General features: G+C 40.1%; 2 protein-coding genes across 5 annotated transcripts; both read right to left on the reverse strand.

Moving 5' to 3' along the window:
- Positions 1-43: 43 nt before the first annotated feature.
- On the reverse strand, positions 44-3,900 carry LOC148089096 (uncharacterized). Of its 2 annotated transcripts, XM_087783155.1 has the most exons (10): positions 3,776-3,900; positions 3,101-3,433; positions 2,674-2,868; positions 2,206-2,559; positions 1,933-2,145; positions 1,588-1,860; positions 1,216-1,473; positions 1,077-1,158; positions 967-1,015; positions 44-878 (listed from the first exon to the last, which is right to left on the reverse strand). In XM_087783155.1, exons 1-10 carry the CDS (start codon positions 3,825-3,827, stop codon positions 711-713), a joined length of 1,977 nt encoding a protein of 658 aa, XP_087639281.1. In that variant the 5' UTR covers positions 3,828-3,900; the 3' UTR covers positions 44-710. The 2 variants fall into 2 exon arrangements, with proteins under 2 accessions (XP_087639281.1, XP_087639273.1); XM_087783147.1 differs by lacking the exon at positions 3,776-3,900 and having other exon boundaries at positions 3,101-3,558.
- Positions 3,901-6,655: 2,755 nt separating this feature from the next.
- On the reverse strand, positions 6,656-17,421 carry LOC148089097 (uncharacterized). 3 transcript variants are annotated; one of them, XM_087802917.1, is made up of 15 exons: positions 17,252-17,421; positions 14,617-14,696; positions 14,277-14,324; positions 13,558-13,728; positions 13,353-13,478; positions 12,124-12,169; positions 11,857-11,947; positions 11,653-11,794; positions 11,240-11,344; positions 11,088-11,175; positions 10,757-10,787; positions 10,229-10,303; positions 9,557-9,659; positions 9,395-9,486; positions 6,656-8,088 (listed from the first exon to the last, which is right to left on the reverse strand). In XM_087802917.1, the coding sequence occupies exons 2-15, from the start codon at positions 14,686-14,688 to the stop codon at positions 8,067-8,069; spliced, it is 1,212 nt and encodes a 403-aa protein (XP_087659043.1). In that variant the 5' UTR covers positions 14,689-14,696; positions 17,252-17,421; the 3' UTR covers positions 6,656-8,066. The 3 variants fall into 3 exon arrangements, with proteins under 3 accessions (XP_087659043.1, XP_087659036.1, XP_087659051.1); XM_087802910.1 differs by having other exon boundaries at positions 10,229-10,306; XM_087802925.1 differs by lacking the exon at positions 17,252-17,421 and having other exon boundaries at positions 10,229-10,306; positions 14,588-14,696.
- Between the last annotated feature and the right edge of the window lie 150 nt (positions 17,422-17,571).

Consider the following 17,571-nt stretch of genomic DNA (forward strand, 5'->3'; position numbering starts at 1 on the left):
TATATATTCAACCATATAAATACAAGCACATTTACTTCTTGATCAACGTTTATTTACAAATGAAACACACAAGTTTTAGCAGTTTTTGTCTCCACTTAAACCTCAAAATGGTCATTTTCATTTGACTGATGTTGTCCAATAGAATGTATATTTATTTTTATTAATATTTCTAATTTTAGTAATGGTTTGTAGTGTTGGTTGTAGTGGTGGGACATTGTAAAGGTTAAGTTCACCATAGATTCAAACACATTTTCTACTCACCCTTTGTCGACTAAGAGTTGGGATTATTTTCAGAGTAATTTGTTTCTTTTAAGAGTTAGAGACAAAAGTTTTTGTTCATTTTAATGTATTGACTGGAGCTCAGTTGTCTTCATCTATGTCTTCTGTGATGTCCCTCTTGTATTGAATCCCAACCCTTAGACGACATGAGGGTGAGTATAAAATAAGTGAAGTTCGGGGGTGGAATTTTGGGTGAACTATCGCTATAAGCTGTGACTGAGGTGAAAGTTCAACAGGGGCCTCAAAGGGCCTAAAGTCACCAACATCTGAGAACAATATCAATACATTCAACAAAACACACACCAGTCAACACAACCATCTGGTCCACTAATCTAACTGGAATAAACAACAACACACAAGTTAAAGGCAACAAACACACTTCTATCTCAACTGTATAGTTTCTCCACGGTTCAGCTGACCAGGTGTATGTGCTATTTCTTAACTGCTGCATAAACCACATCCTCCTCCCGCGTGTGTTCGGGTGCTGGAGGTGTCATGACGTTGGAGTAGATGGGATCCACGGATTCGTTCTTTGTCCTGACAACGTTGACCACGCTGTACTCGACGTCCTCCTCTGTTTCTGCTGCATGTGCGCCCAACTGGAGATAAAGGTCGGTCATGTCAGAACAGGTACGACCCAAAGACAGAGGAGCTCACACAACACAGAGTTTCGGGGTCACACTTCACCTGGTGTATCTCTCTGGGTTGAGAGGCAGGCGAGCAGGGCCTCAGTTTCCTATGAAGAGAAATAAAAGTGAAGTGATGAAACTGATCAGAGCCACAGTTGAGGTTTTCACCTGAGAAGGAGGAAGGCGACCAGGAGACTGAGCAGGAGAAGGAGAGCAGTGATGGAGCCGACAGCTGCCGCTTTGATTGGATCTGAAACCAGAGGTTGTTTAAATGTTCTTCAGTAGAAGTCGAGACTGACTGACACACCTGACCCAACAGTGAGGAGCACGGCAGCCTCATGTTGTCCTCGGAGGTTCTGGGCTCGACACACGTAACTCCCAGCCTGATCACGTCTGACTTCAGTGATGGTGAACATCTGTCCAGATGCTACAGCAGTCGGGTCTCCTTCCAGGTACCAGGTGTAGTTAGCTTGAGGGTTAGCATCGGAGCTGCAGGTCAGGTTGACTGAAGCTCCCGCCTTCACTTCATCAGCGGACACAGACACAGATGGAGGCCTCGGAGCATCTGGTGAGGAAGAAGTTTGACATGACTGTGGATCAGAACACCTGCTGAGAGTCCAGTTGATGACCGTCCTGGTCAAAGAAACTTCAACAGGTGGAGAAGAGGTCACGGACTCACATTGAACATCCATGATGAGCGTCTGTGACGTCCACTTCCTAAACTCACTCTCAACGGAGCAGGAAAACTCTCCGGAGTCTGAGGACCGGACAGAACTGAAGAGCAGGTCTTTGCCCACAAACTGCTGAGAGACATTTGACGTCTTCTTCCAGGTGAACTTCAATTTCCCTCCGGGATGAAGGTTAGCATCGGAGCTGCACGTCAGATTGACTGAACGACCTTCAACGACCTCACCAGGAGGACTCTGGACCACTGACGGATCTAATGGATTGTCTGCAAGTGAAGGTTTGAACACGTCAGTGAAGATACTCAGATCATTTCCCGTTGCTGACAACAAGAACTCACACAGAGGAGCAGACGTGACCTCATGACCTTCAAGGCCACAGATGAAAGAATCACCAGATCGTAAATCCACTTCATAAGAATCTCTGTTCACATCGACTTGATGTCCGTTCTTGGACCAGAAGAACGAATGATGGTCAGATGATTTGCAGCTGCTGAGACACCTCAGCTCCACTCTGGTACTGCTGAGCCATCTGCTCGCCTGGACCTGCAGGTCTGAGGAACATCATTGACTTCATCAGTGAGCAGGAGATTCATGCGAGTGTTCATCAGTACCTGTCACAGTCAGAGACACTCCAGCTAACATGCTCCTCCATTCGACGTCTGAAGTCTTGAACTTGAAGAGAAACTGAGCTGAATCTCCTCCTCTCAGGTCAGAGATGGTCAGATTGGAGACAGACTCTCCCATGTTTGCGACATCAGAGCTAGAGTAGCGCGGGTCTTTACCAACGTCCTCAGGTGTCGATGGTTCGGTCCAGTGTTGGCTTTGTTGAGGACTGAACCAGAACTGTGATGACAGACTTCCAGTGTAACTGTAAGAGCAGGAGAACCTCACTGAGGAACCTGCAGGAGCACAGACGCTTCTTCTGCCAGTGTAGCTCAGCTTGTTGCACCTGTTGTCATGTGTACCTGTGAGATGAAGAGATGAAGAGTGATGGACGCTTGTTGAGGTTTCAATAAATATAGACGTCCCTTCAGTTGGAGACAAACAGGATGAGAGAAGAACGACGACTGTTGACTTACACACAGGTGCAGACGGAAGATCTTGGTGTCCTTTCACTGCACAGGAATAACTGTTCTTGATGGTGAATCCATGATAGTAAGAACTTGTTTCTTTAAGTTCTACTCCATTTTCATACCAAACGTATGGATTAATGTAACAATCACTCTTACATTGTAGGTATTTTGAGAACGTGTAAGTTCTTTCAATCACCAGTTCTGTTGGAGGAAGAGAGAAAAGCCAAGTCAGCACATTTACAAGATTTTGACAAACTGAAGAAAATATTATAGACAATAAAAGCAACATTTAAAGAATACTTGATCCTCACTAAGCAATGTCAAGGATATTGTTTTCAAGAATTCTTGTTTGTCAACATCAACAAAAACTCTGGTTTGTTTCACAACATCTGACTGGTTTGTGAGGAAGACATCAGCTGCACGTGTGACTGACCTGTGACCTTCAGACTGACTCCACGTAGAAAAGTGTTCTTGTTCTTAGAGGTGATGATCCTCAACGTGTATACTCCGGTGTCTTGTTTCCTCACATCAGAGATGATCATCGTACAGTTGTTGTCACTGCACTGATGCTGCACTCGACCTCTGAACTGTGGCAGAGACTCCAGACCAACCTCGGAACTCTGACCTTGAATAATCCACAAGGTCCTCTGAAGAGTCTCAGTCTGAGGGTACGTGAACCTGCAGTTCATTTTCACTGTTGATCCTCTGACAGCACATCTGATATCAGAACTGTAGGTTCCCCACCAGTCATACTGACCTTGAACATCTGCAGAAGAGACAAAGTCAGACATGGAAGTCAACAACGTCCTGAACAAGTTTTCTGCTGGATCTACTTCCAACCCTCTGACTGACATCAACAGGACTGAAGCCTCAGTGAACAAAAATGTAATATATTCTGCTTATAGGAAACAGAACTGACAGAGGAGTACGCTGAAGTGATCTGTGACAGCAACACTTGATCTAATCCACAGACACTTAAAACTCATTTAGTTATATTATGTCCGACGAACAACCATACAACGACAGCACAGGCAACAAAAACCTGCAGGTTCGTTTTGTAGTTTCATGGGTTTCACATGAACAAGATGGACAAGTCAAGAGGAGATACCTGGAAGACAGAGAAGGACAATGATGACCTCCAGCAATGATCCCAACGTCATCTCTCCAGGGTCAGTCGGAGGTGAGCGGCTGCAGATGGTTGTGATCTTAGACACGTCTCTACACAAGCGATAATGTGCTGTACTGTATGAAAAAAAAAAAGAAGTTTCCTTCCTGAGACCTCATTGACATGCATGAGTGCTGGTTGTCCCTCCTTTATTTCGACATACTAATCTTTAACATCGCCTCAAATAGGAAGTTGTTAACTTCTCTTTACTTCCCTGCTCTTTCAAATGTTATTTAAGAAAGTCTGCTCTGTTGAATGCACTTGTGGTGGATAGAAAAGATAGTTTAAGGACAACAGTAAGCTGCTGTAGGGTTCATTTTAGAGTATAATAGTTGTATGTTGTAAAAAAAATAAGAGTACATTAATAGTGATAAAGAAATAGTTAAAGACATTGAAGTTTTCATTAAATGTTTTTATGTTAAAATATGATTTTTTTTTTAAGTTGTTATTTATGAGATCAATGTCTCTGATATCGATTGCTTTGGCATCGTCTCGCCTGCGGGGGGGGGGGCAGCGCGCATAACACTATGAACCTGAGGAAAGTGAACATCGTTCCGGTGTGTTTATTTCCCTTTCCGCTTTTGCAGGGGAGAAAGCGAAAGTTGTGTGTTTTTTTTTCTTCAATACGTGTAGTAGAAATTCAAGCATGTTGTGTGTTATTTTCTTGTTGATGTGCCAGAGACGTGAGAGCCCACGTGTGAGAGGTCTCGCGAGATTAGGTGTGACTATAATTTCAATTGTACTATTGCTCATCGTGCGTTTGTTTTAGTGTATAAATATATAAATAATGTTAAATGGCGGAAGTCTTTCTTGTTTTAAAATATCTTTATTTTCTTAAAGTGACAGTTCAGAAGAACATTGTAGTTAATTACTGTGATTTGCATTTAAATAACGTGTGCATTGTGATTCCTGTGAATATGTTTAATGACACTATGAACCTAAGGACAGTGAACGTCGTGTCCATGTGTTCCCTTTCCCCTTTTGTAGGGGCATATCACTCGTCACTGTCATCTTCCTACCCACAGTAAGAAAACCTGTCTTTATCTACGGTGTCTTCTTGACGGGCCTGCAGGGACAGAAGACAGTTTAGAGTTTGCTTGCTTAAGTTAGGTTGGTTATTTATGAAGATTTACAGAATGTATGTTCTAAAAATAATACAGTTTAACAGGGTGCAGCTAGCACTGTTAGGAACATCTTGAGCTAGCTTTATCTACCAAAAAAGAAAAAGGGGCATAACACACTCGTCACTGTCATCTTCAGAGAAACGACATTGATGACGAGCTCAACACTAAGAACAGGAAAAGAGCTGACTTTTTTTTACACCTTATAATCAATGCTGAATTTATGTCATCATGGGGTGTTTTCTCATAAAAAGTATAGAATCTGTGAAGGGAAAGAAAGCACTTTCATGGGTCTGAAAGGAAACGTAACAATTCAGGTTTGTGTTTCTTTTGTACTGACTTACCTTCCTTGTTTGATTTGATGATTTATTTGATGTGACATAATAATTGAATAACGTGAAAACTCTCCTGACTCACATGTTGTAAATGTTGAAGTCTTTCTCTCTAAGATAGAATAGAAATAGAATAGAAAATCTTAATTCATGCAGTGAGTCCGTCATCATGACCATGTTTTGAACTTATTTCTTTATAAAGTGGCTCGGAAATCTAGGCGAATGAGAGGTTACAAGAGCGGAGTCCATTATGATGAAATAATGGCTTCACTCCTCCTACAGCCAGCTGTAATCACATCCGCTTTGTTTATACAACGAGTCCCTTGGAGGTGGAGACTTGCTGGGTGATGACGAGCAGTGACAAACCTCCATGCTTGACCAATCACATTAGAGTGGGTTTGGTTATGGTAAACAAGATTTAATCTACAGAAAAGTGTTTTCAGTGAGCGGGGCTTAAAATAATTTTCCAATGAAAAGAGAGTTTTGTACAAACCGACACACACTGATGAGTACAATAGAGTCACATATCTATTTAACACACTCTTAAATAATCACATTAGTTGAACCTTAATGAGCGATATGTTACTACAGATTTAAAAAAAGAAAATATTTTTCATTCACTCTTGAGTTTGTGCTGGAAAGAATGAGAGTAAACACGCCAGCAAACTGTGTTTAACACTGGTGTTATCTCTGGGTCAAGGTGACCCGTAGGCCAAAAAATAAATGTGTTTGGGGAATCTCTGTGTCGTCTCTGGGTCCAGGTGAACGACGAGACAACACAGGGGACACCTCAAACACATTTGTTTCTCCGCCTAGGGGTCACCCTGACCCAGAGATAAGGGTTGAATGGAAATATAAAACTGCTAAACGTTTTGATAGGGATCTTCAAAATAAGGGCGGGTACGATGAAGGAGAAGAACATGGTGAACAAAATGAGAGTGTGGTTGGTACATGATAGTTTTTAACAAGTCGAAATGTTGAAAATATAAGGTTATAGAAATGTATCACGTAAACAAATAATTAGACAAAGCCATTTCTTTTAACTGGTCATCTTTTTACGATACCCCTTTTTTGTTATTCAAAGTAAACAATTAAAATTAACTCATATTTAAAGATCAATCACTGGACTGTTACAAACTAAAACTTGTTTCATTTTAAAGATTTTGTTTAATTTTTTTAGAGAACCCCTTTTTCGTACGTGAATCAAAAAACCCAGAAAATACAGCACACAGATCACGATGACAGGCTGTCGTATACTCAGCTGCGCATACTTTACTTCATGTCGCTCAATCTCTTTTCTTAACTTTTCTTTGTCAAAAACACTTTCAGCTTCAAGTTTTCTGGAGAAAAAAAAACGACCCAAAGTCCACTTGTTCTCATTGTCCAGTCTTTATTAGGAGAATTGGATCATATTTTTCTTCACTAACATTTTGAACAAAGCCTGATGAGCTCTGATCTCAGTTGCATTCAGGATAATACAAAAGGTAAGAAAAACACTTGATTAAATAAAATAATAAAAGAATCTTTAACCTTAATGTTCTTTGTTTAAACTCTTAACGTCAGGCTGTGTGAGTTTTACTCTCATAGAGGCGAGTTCTGCTGTCAGATTACTAAGAGAAGAATGTAGATACATCATTACAGTAGTAACAGTTTCTATCATGTGATGATGTGATACATTTATTTTGTAACAGCTTGACTTTTACACACTGTAAAACATTGATCACATTCAATACATAATTCCCTTTATTAAGAACAAACTGAAGAGCTCATAACACGAGTTGAAAATCCACTGTTGTGGCGTCTACCTTGAGACTACTGCAGACACTTTTGAGCGTCTGTCAGTTGACTTTTAACATCAGCAAATTGAAACGCTGACTGTATTCGTGAGCTAAAATTAGTTAAGGCGTTCTTTCCATGACGCATGTTTTAGCAGTGATCAAACGGCTGATAAGGACGCCCACAAGCTGATGGTGTTCCTTTTTTATCAATAACAGAATGTAAAGAGATGACAACGTAAGTGTCTCATTTGATGTTTTATTAAACAATTAAAACTCAAATATTCACGTCGTTTATTCATTTGTGTGGTGCAATTTAACCTCTGGCCACTAGTTGGCAACATTCATCATTTCTTTTACGCCAAAGAAACTAGAAAACCAATGAAATGGCAGCAATGTGTGTAAAAGAAAGGATACACCAGAGTCCAGCAGCGTTTAAAGATAATGTTTGGACTCATTTTGGCTTTAAAACAATGTTTTAAACACTGAGAGATACTGGATATTGCATGTTGCTCCAAGATCTTTGAGACGGTTAATGCACTTCATTTTGCATTTTTAATATAAGTTGACATTTTTGTTAAGACTTTCCTACAAGAACTTTCACATTTGATTAGAGAAAGTATTTGCTCATTTCTTTCTTGTAAAAGCCAGATATATTGTTGTTCCTACAGTATCGCAATATACATCGTATTGTCACACATGTATCGTGATACGTCAGATATCTGCCAATACACAGCCTTACTTGTCACTATATATGTTTGAGACGGTAAATCAAACTGGGCGCCAGAGGATTGGTTTCACAGATGCAGCTGTCTGCTCGAAAAGGTAGAAGTAAAGGTAAGAAAGAAAAGATTAATACCATGAGCAAAACGTGTTCATTTTCAAATACTTGGTCTGAACTCTTTTTCTGTGGTTCACAAGACCACCCTGAGAAGGTGCTTATCTCTTCCTCACTCATGAAAAGTGCAACAGACTCTTAACCACCAGGAAGAAAACTTGTCTTTATCTACGGTGTCTTCTTGACGGGCCTGCAGGGACAGAAGACAGTTTAGAGTTTGCTTGCTTAAGTTAGGTTGGTTATTTATGAAGATTTACAGAATGTATGTTCTAAAAATAATACAGTTTAACAGGGTGCAGCTAGCACTGTTAGCAACATATTGAGCTAGCTTTATCTACCAAAAAAGAAAAACATGTCTAGATCTAAAATGTTTTTAAATGTTTCTTTGTAAATACAAAAGACACCATTACATCAATGGAAAATAAACAAACAACACCAACAAAAAACCTGCATAACAAGTCGGAAGCACACATTTCCAATTCTTAGAAAGGAAAAGAAAATTCAAATATGTACAGTGAAAAAACGTCTCTTCAGATTAAATCGTTTTTTCCAAGTTTCACATACTTAGTTTATTTGGTCAATATTCTTTAAAAATGTTTCCATTTCAGTTTGCTGTGCAAATGACATCTTCTCCAACTACATCGTAGAAAACGTCTATCCATTCCTCAGAAGTGATTAGGTGATTTTAGGTGATTCAGCTTTTAAACGTTTATTTCGTCCTACTGAGGGGAAGTTACCGTAAAGTTTAGCGAGAACTCTCCAGATTTAAATTTGGCTCAAAAGTGAAGAATCCCGGGCAACGGTTAAGTTGACAGCATCATGACGTCAGCGCTGTGTTAAAATGTAAAGTTACCATGACTGGATCACACGTTGCTTTCAGTGTTAATTAGTAATGAAAGATCTGCCTTATGTTGCTTCCGATTGGTTAATATGCCATTAAGCCTTCTGTGATTGGCTAGATTAACGCAAAGGGACCAACGTCTATTATCATGAAAAGATAAATATGAGTATTAAATAGGTCAGTAGAAGTGTGACAGAAACAAAGAATATTTTATTTAAGGCGTTCGTGAAATATATTAAAGAAGAGAATAAATTTAATTAATGTAAATCAAATCGGATGAATAAAATACAATACAATAAATTACTCTTACATTAAAGTGGGATTGTGAAAAAATAGGATTATGTTATGTAAGGAATCCTTGATACTTAGTCGAGTGTGTCGATGTACCTGCTGCTTTGATGACGTCAGCGTTTGTGTGCGTCTAGTGTTGCCAGATTTTTCCGGGATATATTAAGACTTGTTTACAGTGTGTTCTAGTAGTATAGTCTCTATAGAAATCTGGCAACCTACTGGACGAAGATGAACGGAGAGAGTGAGACGTTCAAGGACACCAGAATGAAGACGTTCACAGAAGCCTTCATCAGGTAACATACACTATGTTCCGTTTATGTTCGTCCAAAATACAATTTAGTTCATGAAGTATCTTGAATGTTACCATCTGTGCTCTGAATGGACGCTGGCCATGGTCTGATTGATCCATCGGTCGGGGTACCTCATGACCAGCTTGTTGCCTTGCAGCTCCGTGTCCTGACACAGAAGGAACACAAGAAGGTAACCAGATCGCCGCTGCACATTAAACCCCTGAATCAAGACTCACCTGCATCTTGTCGAGAGCTTTGGACGCCTCGATGCCGTTTCTGAAGTTGATAAATGCACAAAAGCTCTCGCGGAGAATCCTCACGCTCTCCACCTCAACAAACCTACGAAGAGAAAGGAGTGAGACTGATGTGGCAGATAGCATGAAGAATGCAGTTTAAAGGGCCACTAATGTGTTGATTTTTTTGTCCCATAGATTGATCTTGGACTCTATTGTATCATATTTGGCTGTTTTTACAAAACTATATTTTCATTGAAATCTTGTCATTATAAAATCGCCGCCTACTGAAAAAACTTTATTTTTCTAGAAATGAAGTCTTGTTGGCCATAAAAACAACCCACTCTGCTGTGATTGGTCAAACATGGAGGTTTGTCACTGCGTGTCATCAATCTCAGAGGTCTCAAAGCTTGCTGTGATAACAGCTGGCTGCAGGAGTGAAGTTTTTTTTACGTCATAATGGACTCTCGTAACCTCCTGTTTGCCCAGATTTCAGATGAAATTTATAAATTAATAAGTTGAAAACATGGTCATGATGAGGAGCTTACTGACTTCAACATTTGAAACATGTGAGTAAGGAGAGTGTGTTTATTGCTCCACATACCAACTCAGTTTTTTTTTTAACCCTCTTAGTAATTCACAAAACCTCTAGCTGACATCACCAAAACAACTTACTTTCTGAAAAGATCCAGAAGGTCTTTCTCCGTCACCGTCAATGAAACGTTTCCCACCCACAGAGATCGGCAGCTGCTTCTGGAGGATGACGGGGGATGAAGGTCATGAAACATTGCAGAGATAAAAGAAACGACTGGCCTCAAGAAGAGAACAGAAACTTCCAGGAACACATTTACTTCCGCAGCGGGGAATTCCGGTTTGCCCGAAATAAATGTTAAACTGATATGTTGACCAATAAAGTTCCCCGTGATTATACTAAACTGAGAAACAAATTTAAAGGAAAGGAATTGAATACTCCTGGTTAGAGACAGTTTGTTAAATATTATAATAATACAGGGTTTATTGTAACGTGTAGCGTAATCTTTTTGTCTGCTTTACACACTTCTTTTTTGTTGAGATAGAATTAAATGTGTCATAAAAAAAAGCACAAGAATTTTTTACATTAATGATATGTAGGCAGCTAAAATTTAAGATGTATGGGGAGTTGAGTCAACTATGTCATCGGCCATCTTCTTCTTTAAGACCTACCCATTCTGGAACGACTTGGTGTTTTTCAGCGCTGAAAGTCAGAGAAAGACAAGATATTGTTAAATGGAAATCCATGTATGATAAGGTTTCTTGAAGTTCTGAGTAAAGCAAAGTAACCGCAAGCAGTAGAGGGAGTGTCTAGTAATCAAATGAAACCTCGACTATGAAACCAGATAAGACGGTTACAGAAGTCTGCCAAATGGTTGGAAAAACAACCCAAGGATAAAAGGTATCCTCTCTCTCTAGTAAGCAAAGATGTTAAAGGATAAGCTTTACATTGTTTATTACGAGGTCAAGATACGTGACGGACAGAGCGTGTTGCAGAGCTGACCTTTGGCCCCGAAGTAGGCGAGGACCGCTTGAATACTGCCAAACTTCTCTAGAAGACGTTTACTCTGTGGCTCGTCAAATCCCAGCTCCTGAAGAACACGAGGTTATAAGAAACAGGGACTTGAAAGAATCAAGGTTTAAATTTGTGCCCACCAACATCTGAAGAACCCAACAAGAAGCCAATAAAGTGGAGGCTTCATTACAGTGCGGGTCCAGATTCAACACCTCCTCCAAGGCTTTCCCTGCCTCCTCGTGTCGCTGGAAGAAACCACAAGTTAGCAAATTAAACAACAGCCTGAATCATTTGTAAAAAGTACCATGAATAAATATGGTAAATGTGTATGACTTTTCAGACCGAAAACGATTGGGTATTAAGAAGTTCTGTATTTCTACTCTATTGTAGACATTCTAACCTACCAGCACCTCTTCTCATAGCATCTGTACTTGTGAATTCTAACAAGACTTCTGGAAAGCCAACACTCGTGCGTTTATAATTTGGATCCAATTTACGTTTACTAAACACTCCTGTTTATTCATCGTCAACAGTCGCGTGTGGTGCGTCACACCTTCAAGTTCATTAGAGCACAGCCTTTGCGAAAATGTCCTTTCGGCCAATTAGGAGCAAGATGGATGGAGGTCTCTGCGTCCGTGAGCGCGGAGGAGTACTGCTTCAGATTCCAGTAGCAGTACGAGCGATTGCCGTAGAACCTGGGAGACAAGTTGATAATCACCAACTGATGAAGCATTGCAGAGGTCAAAGGTCAGCTGACCTATGGTCACTGGGGTGATAATGGATGGCCCTTGTGAACAGGGTCACTGCCTGGCTGTAGTGTCCACACTCAAACATGTCAATTCCCTGTGCTGCAACATAAGAACAAATTCAGAAACAGATATAGCTAGATCAGAGTTAAGAGAAGTTTTAAATGAAAAAAGATCATTACACATTGTAAACAGGGCCTTCATAGAAAGTGTTACCACAAACTATAATAAAAGAAAAGCTTTAGGGAGGATTAAGAGCGTTAATAGAAAATTGTTACCAGCCAGAGCCTCTGCAGTTCTTTTCATGTCCTCTGTGGTTTTGACCTGCATGACACAACAGACAAACTCAATAACAAAAGGGGCCAAATCAAAATTTACGGAAGTATGACGATTGTTTTTTTTATCATCTCTGTCCAACACTGACCAAGCAAATATAGATATACTCTAGCATTAACAGATTTGTGAAGTTATTTTTGTCTCACATCTTGACAAGATCGAAACTACTGATGTATGGTTCTGTACAAAAGCTATAGTGCTAATTAGGTGAAGAAAGGCAGCCTCTCCAGTAGCTCCGCAGCAACGATCGATATTTTCAGTTTTTCATTAATAATTGTTATTATAATTTTTGGATACTTTTGAACATGGAGAGAATCATCTTGTTTACTCAAGAGAGGATCTGCTGTCACTGAAGTCAATGGCACGGGCTGGAGATCGTCATGATATCCCGATGGAACTTCAGCGTCGCAATCGTAGATGTAGAGCCGGCAAGAGAATAAAGGCTAGGCTAACGGACCATCGATCCCCACGATCACGATGGGTAACTTCAATTCATTGACCAACAAGATCGATGAGCTGTCTGCCAACAACCAGCTGATCTACAGATAGAGCAGCTTGTCGATCGATCTATCTATCTATCTATCTATCTATCTATCTATCTATCTATCTATCTATCTATCTATCTATCTATCTATCTATCTATCTATCTATCTATCTATCTATCTATCTATCTATCTATCTATCTATCTATCTATTCTATCTTCCTTCAACACAATGTATGAAAAATGAATTTACTTTGATGACTTGTGCTCTAGCTTGGGTCGCAGGGCACACTCTCACACACACACACACACACACACACACACACACACACACACACACACACACACACACACACACACACACACACACACACACACACACACACACACACAAACACATACACACACACACACACACACACACACACACACACACACACACACACACACACACACCTTGATTAGAACTGGCAACCTTCTTGTTGTGAGGCAGTCATGCAAACTACTGAGCAACTGTGTGTGCCAATGGCTAGTTTTTAAATATAAATTAATATTTGATCAAACCAACCCACTAAAGATTAAAGGATAAGCGTGGACGTCTTATGTGTGTGTGTTTGTTTGAACCAGAAATATTTTGAATTCCTCATAGTGACAGAACTGGTTTTCTATCAGGACGATGTCTGACCAACCTGACTTTTGCTGCAGAGAATGTTTTCCAAGTCATCTCCGGGCGTCTGTCCTGATTTGACCTTGAGAGCTTTCAGCTTGATGTTTTTTGCCACGTTGGCCACAAACGCACTGCTGGTGTCCCACTCCTGCCACACACAACACATTCTTATCTCTCCTGGTTGGTTTGTTTCCAAGGCAGGCTTCTGCTAATTGTCTCCAACTCACCTCCTCGTCAGCCCTACCCGTCCTCCAGGCTTTGTTCTTTCCTGTTAACATGTCGAAGGAGCAGGCGATCTGTGCGCCTTGTTTGTTTCGGGGTCGCACCTCTTTCCATTCCTCATTTTTGGGTGCCCTGTCCCTGTCACTTCCGGAGATCAGGGACCGCGAGTCTTCATCCTGACAGAAGTCAAAGGACGTTAACATTTAGAGAGGAGATCATGGCTTGTCCCCTGAGTGGTCCCTGCGGCTGCGCCATGAAAGGTAGACCCAATGAAAACTATAGTACCAGGGCAAAGTTGAGAATGACCGTATCTCTAAAGTCGAAATAATTTTCGAATTTAAACTTATAAACATATTAAGAGTAACAAACTTTCACTTCTACTTTCATGTTCGATGTTTTCTGGCAAACGTTACAAAAATGTGAACAACATGGCAGAGCAAGCCTTTAACCAAAAAGTGAAATCACTTCCAAACTACTTAATTAACTCAGTTAACAGTTCATAACATGTTTCCCAGCAATGCTTCCTCTTTGTCTCACTCCCTCTCAGTGAAATCAACCAACATCTAGCATACATTTGGAAAGCTCTTATTTTCCACTTTAAATATTATTTCTGATTCCAAAAAATCGTCCGGTGTCATTGTTTTAAGGAGCTCGCTTAACTCTTGACTCATGTGCAGGTGAATCCGATCTGTGTTTGACTGGTTCTAGTGTATAAACATCAAACCTCCTGTGTTCCAGTTTCCTGCTCCAGTTTCTTTCGTTCCTTTTGTCTCTGAAAGAAAGCAGACCTTAAGTTGTATAGAGTTCATCTAAAACAGTGGTTCTCAACTGGTGTGTTGGGGACCTAAAAGTGGATTGCTGAGACATCAGTCCAGGACCTTTTAAACTGCGAGGAATATTGACCTGAATGTGACTTTCAACGAAGGTTCAATTGAAGGAATCTGAAGGGTCTTAAAAGCCTCACCTTCTGACACGTTTTTGATTTGTCTCACAGTGATTGTGGCAACTAAACCAGACCAGATGAGAACCACTCACCTAATGAATCAGTCAGTTCCTTCACTCACTTTCTTTTTTTCTCTCCTCTTCTGTGCCCGTCTTTGTCGCTCTTCATCTTCTAGACTCTCCTCTCCACTCATGTCCAGTTCTTAGGAAGAAACACATCAAATCTCGTTAAACGTGACCTTGAACTGTTCCCGCTGGCCGGTCCATTGTTCACGACAGGACTAGAGGTTCATGGCTCTTCATAGACAGTAGCAACAGTGACGTGCGGTTAGGTTCATGGTTGGTTAGGAACTGACTCCTTCAGTGTCAGATTTAGAATTATATAAACCCATATGGGTAGCTTATTCAATTGGCTACTGGTTATTTCATATCTCATCAGCATCATTCACACACACCTGCCTTGCCTGACCGCACGACCCTAGTACCTGCGAGTAGCAATGTTTATCTACTACAGTAATGCTCAGAGATGATGGTGTTGCCTAAAATTAAGAAAGTTCAGAAGTCTTAGTGGGCCAACTGGTATACACAACTATCACTGAGGAATGTCAGTCCACCACAAACCTCAGGATACAGCCTCTAAACCTCAGAGCAAGGGACCCAAACTGGTGTTCATTCATTATCTACTTTTTTTGAGTTCTTCGAGTGCAGCTGGCGCAAAATCCTCAAGTCAGATATTATTAGATAGATAGATAGATAGATAAAACTTTATTGATCCCTCTGGATCATAAAACCAGATTCATGGTCCCAAGCGAAACCCACAGTTAGAGCTTTGCACAGCCAGGCCTTAATAATCCTTGATCAAAAACCTCGGCGTTACCACCATTGCTTCATCCTTGAAAAACATCAAATTTGAGCTTTGACAACTTGATAAGGTTCTCCAATATCCTTCTGGTACATAAAATCCTGCATGATGCTGCCCCTCCTCCCATAAAGACCTTTATACAGCAACGCTCTCAACTAACAAGCAGGGCTTTAAGGTCAGTGTCCAGGGGCGACTGCAATGTTCCCAAAAGAAAGTCTGCGTTCTCTCAATCAGCCTTTTCATACAAAGGAATCAAAGCAGATTTTCATCGCTTCTCACAGGCTGTCAAAGACTGGCTTTTAGACCGCCAGTACTGCTCGCACTAAAAGAAACCAGACGGATATTTGGCCATCATTGACATTATTAGATTGTACTGTGTTTTTGTAAATATTTGTGGTTTTGCTTTATTTGTATCTGGTTAAGCCATCTTTTTTAATGTAACTGAACATTGTCCTTTTAAATAAACTAAAATTGAAATTGGAGGTCTCCTTCGGGAAATTGTATTTCCAGTCAGCACACAGCAACACAGACGATAGATCATTAAAGAACAAGAACAAGAACAAAGTTTCTATAAAAAGTAAGTGCAAGATTACACAATCTAAGTCTAAAGATAAAGAACATAGATCAAAACCAAATAACGTAGACAAAGGATACAACATTAACAGATTAACATGTAATAGAATCATCTTTTTGCTTCACTCCTGACCCAAACTCAGAATTAAACAGCCTAATAGCCCGAGGAATTAATGAGTCCCTGAGTCTATTAGTGCTGCAGCTGAAAAATGAGCATTCGTGCTCCATCTGCTTCTCTGTTCGGTGATGACAGTGTTCAGAGGATGATGTCATCATCCATGATGGACAGTAGTTCGTCCAGTGATCTCCTTTCTGCAACTGTTACCAGTGAGTCCAGCTTCATGCCAACAACAGAGCTTCTGATCAACCTGTTGACACTCCTCTTGGATACATTCCCACCCCAACACACCACAGCATAAAACACTGGCCACCACAGACTAGTAGAACATTCAAAGGTGTTTCCTGCAGATGTTTTACATAATACATTTATTACATAGCTTCTATAGATTCCTAAAATAAAATTAAAAGTAAATGACCAAAATCCACAGTGAAACCACGTGCAAATCTGTTAAACATTGAACAAGAAAATCTAAACAAATTTGTCAAAGACATTACTTCATTGTGGGATGAGTGACTCAATGTTGACCGAAAACTGGTTGTGTCTCAAATTGTAAAACCTCTATAATATGACGACAAAAAAATGTATTCTTGAGAGTTACTTTATAATGGAAGACTCTTTTTTTAAACAAACTGTATTCACACAGGTGGGCTCAATAGATTCTATAATTATTCATTTGTTTGCACAGTAGTGTTTATCTCGCCATCTCTTTAGTACAACAAAAGAAAATACACTAAGGCATGTTTAATTTGGATTTTTTCCAGTGACAAACAGGGCGTGACTCTACAGAAACTGTCGGCAGAGAATCACACCTAGGTTGACTACTGTTTTTGTTTTTAAATAGGTTATAGACGCTGTTAGGGAACGATTTGAAGGAAACAAGAAAAGTTGATTGTTGAAGGATAAATACAGGTGCACAGAGTAAGTCAGATAAATGCCTCTGGCTCAAAGCTAGATGCCAAAACATCAAAGATATATTGATGAATGATTTATCCAAAAAACAACAGCTAAAAACAACACGTACATCATGTAAACGATGAAATAGTTTGGAATTAATTGTAAGTGACGTCTACAAAGAAAAATTACTTTAAAGGAAGTTTAATTTTTAAAACATTTCTAATACATTATTTTATCTCCTCGAGTAGAAGAAAACGAAAGTCATGAGAGAAGAGTTTCAGGAAACGAAAGTTGTCGGTTCACTCACCTGTTCTAGAAGCGCTTGAAACGCGCGTTTTTACCAGCAGAAAGAAAGCGGTTGAGCTTTAAACGCAGCGATTTTGAATTCCTTCAGCTAGAAAGCAAACGACAAGTTGACTCTTCTGACATCTCCTCGTCTCATCACCACTTTCTCTCGTTCGCTAATAAGGAACACTACTTCCGGTTTGGGTTTGCGACACACAGTGTGGGCCGGGAAATAAAAGCTTTATTACTCTGTAGTGTATCACTACATGAGGACGTTCCCTTTAAGTAGTATGAATATGTTTTAAAACAAAAACTTAAGGATGCAAAATTAGACAATAAAAC

This window comes from Callionymus lyra, chromosome 1 (genome assembly GCF_982586985.1).
Source record: "Callionymus lyra chromosome 1, fCalLyr1.hap1.1, whole genome shotgun sequence".
Taxonomy (NCBI): domain Eukaryota; kingdom Metazoa; phylum Chordata; class Actinopteri; order Syngnathiformes; family Callionymidae; genus Callionymus; species Callionymus lyra.

What these genes read in the sequence shown, in the direction of transcription:
- LOC148089096 (XM_087783147.1), bottom strand. Translation starts at nt 3,521, where the DNA reads ATGTCAGTCAGAGGGTTGGAAGTAGATCCAGCAGAAAACTTGTTCAGG. An exon ending in TCTTCCGTCTGCACCTGTGT is followed by an intron (nt 2,560 to 2,673) that starts GTAAGTCAACAG and finishes TTCATCTCACAG; the next exon opens with GTACACATGACAACAGGTGC. An exon ending in GCTCATCATGGATGTTCAAT is followed by an intron (nt 1,474 to 1,587) that starts GTGAGTCCGTGA and finishes CTTCCTCACCAG; the next exon opens with ATGCTCCGAGGCCTCCATCT.
- LOC148089097 (XM_087802910.1), bottom strand. Translation starts at nt 14,688, where the DNA reads ATGAGTGGAGAGGAGAGTCTAGAAGATGAAGAGCGACAAAGACGGGCA. An exon ending in ACCAAGTCGTTCCAGAATGG is followed by an intron (nt 10,307 to 10,756) that starts GTAGGTCTTAAA and finishes GTCATCCTCCAG; the next exon opens with AAGCAGCTGCCGATCTCTGT. An exon ending in GTCCATTCAGAGCACAGATG is followed by an intron (nt 8,089 to 9,394) that starts GTAACATTCAAG and finishes CTGTCCCTGCAG; the next exon opens with GCCCGTCAAGAAGACACCGT.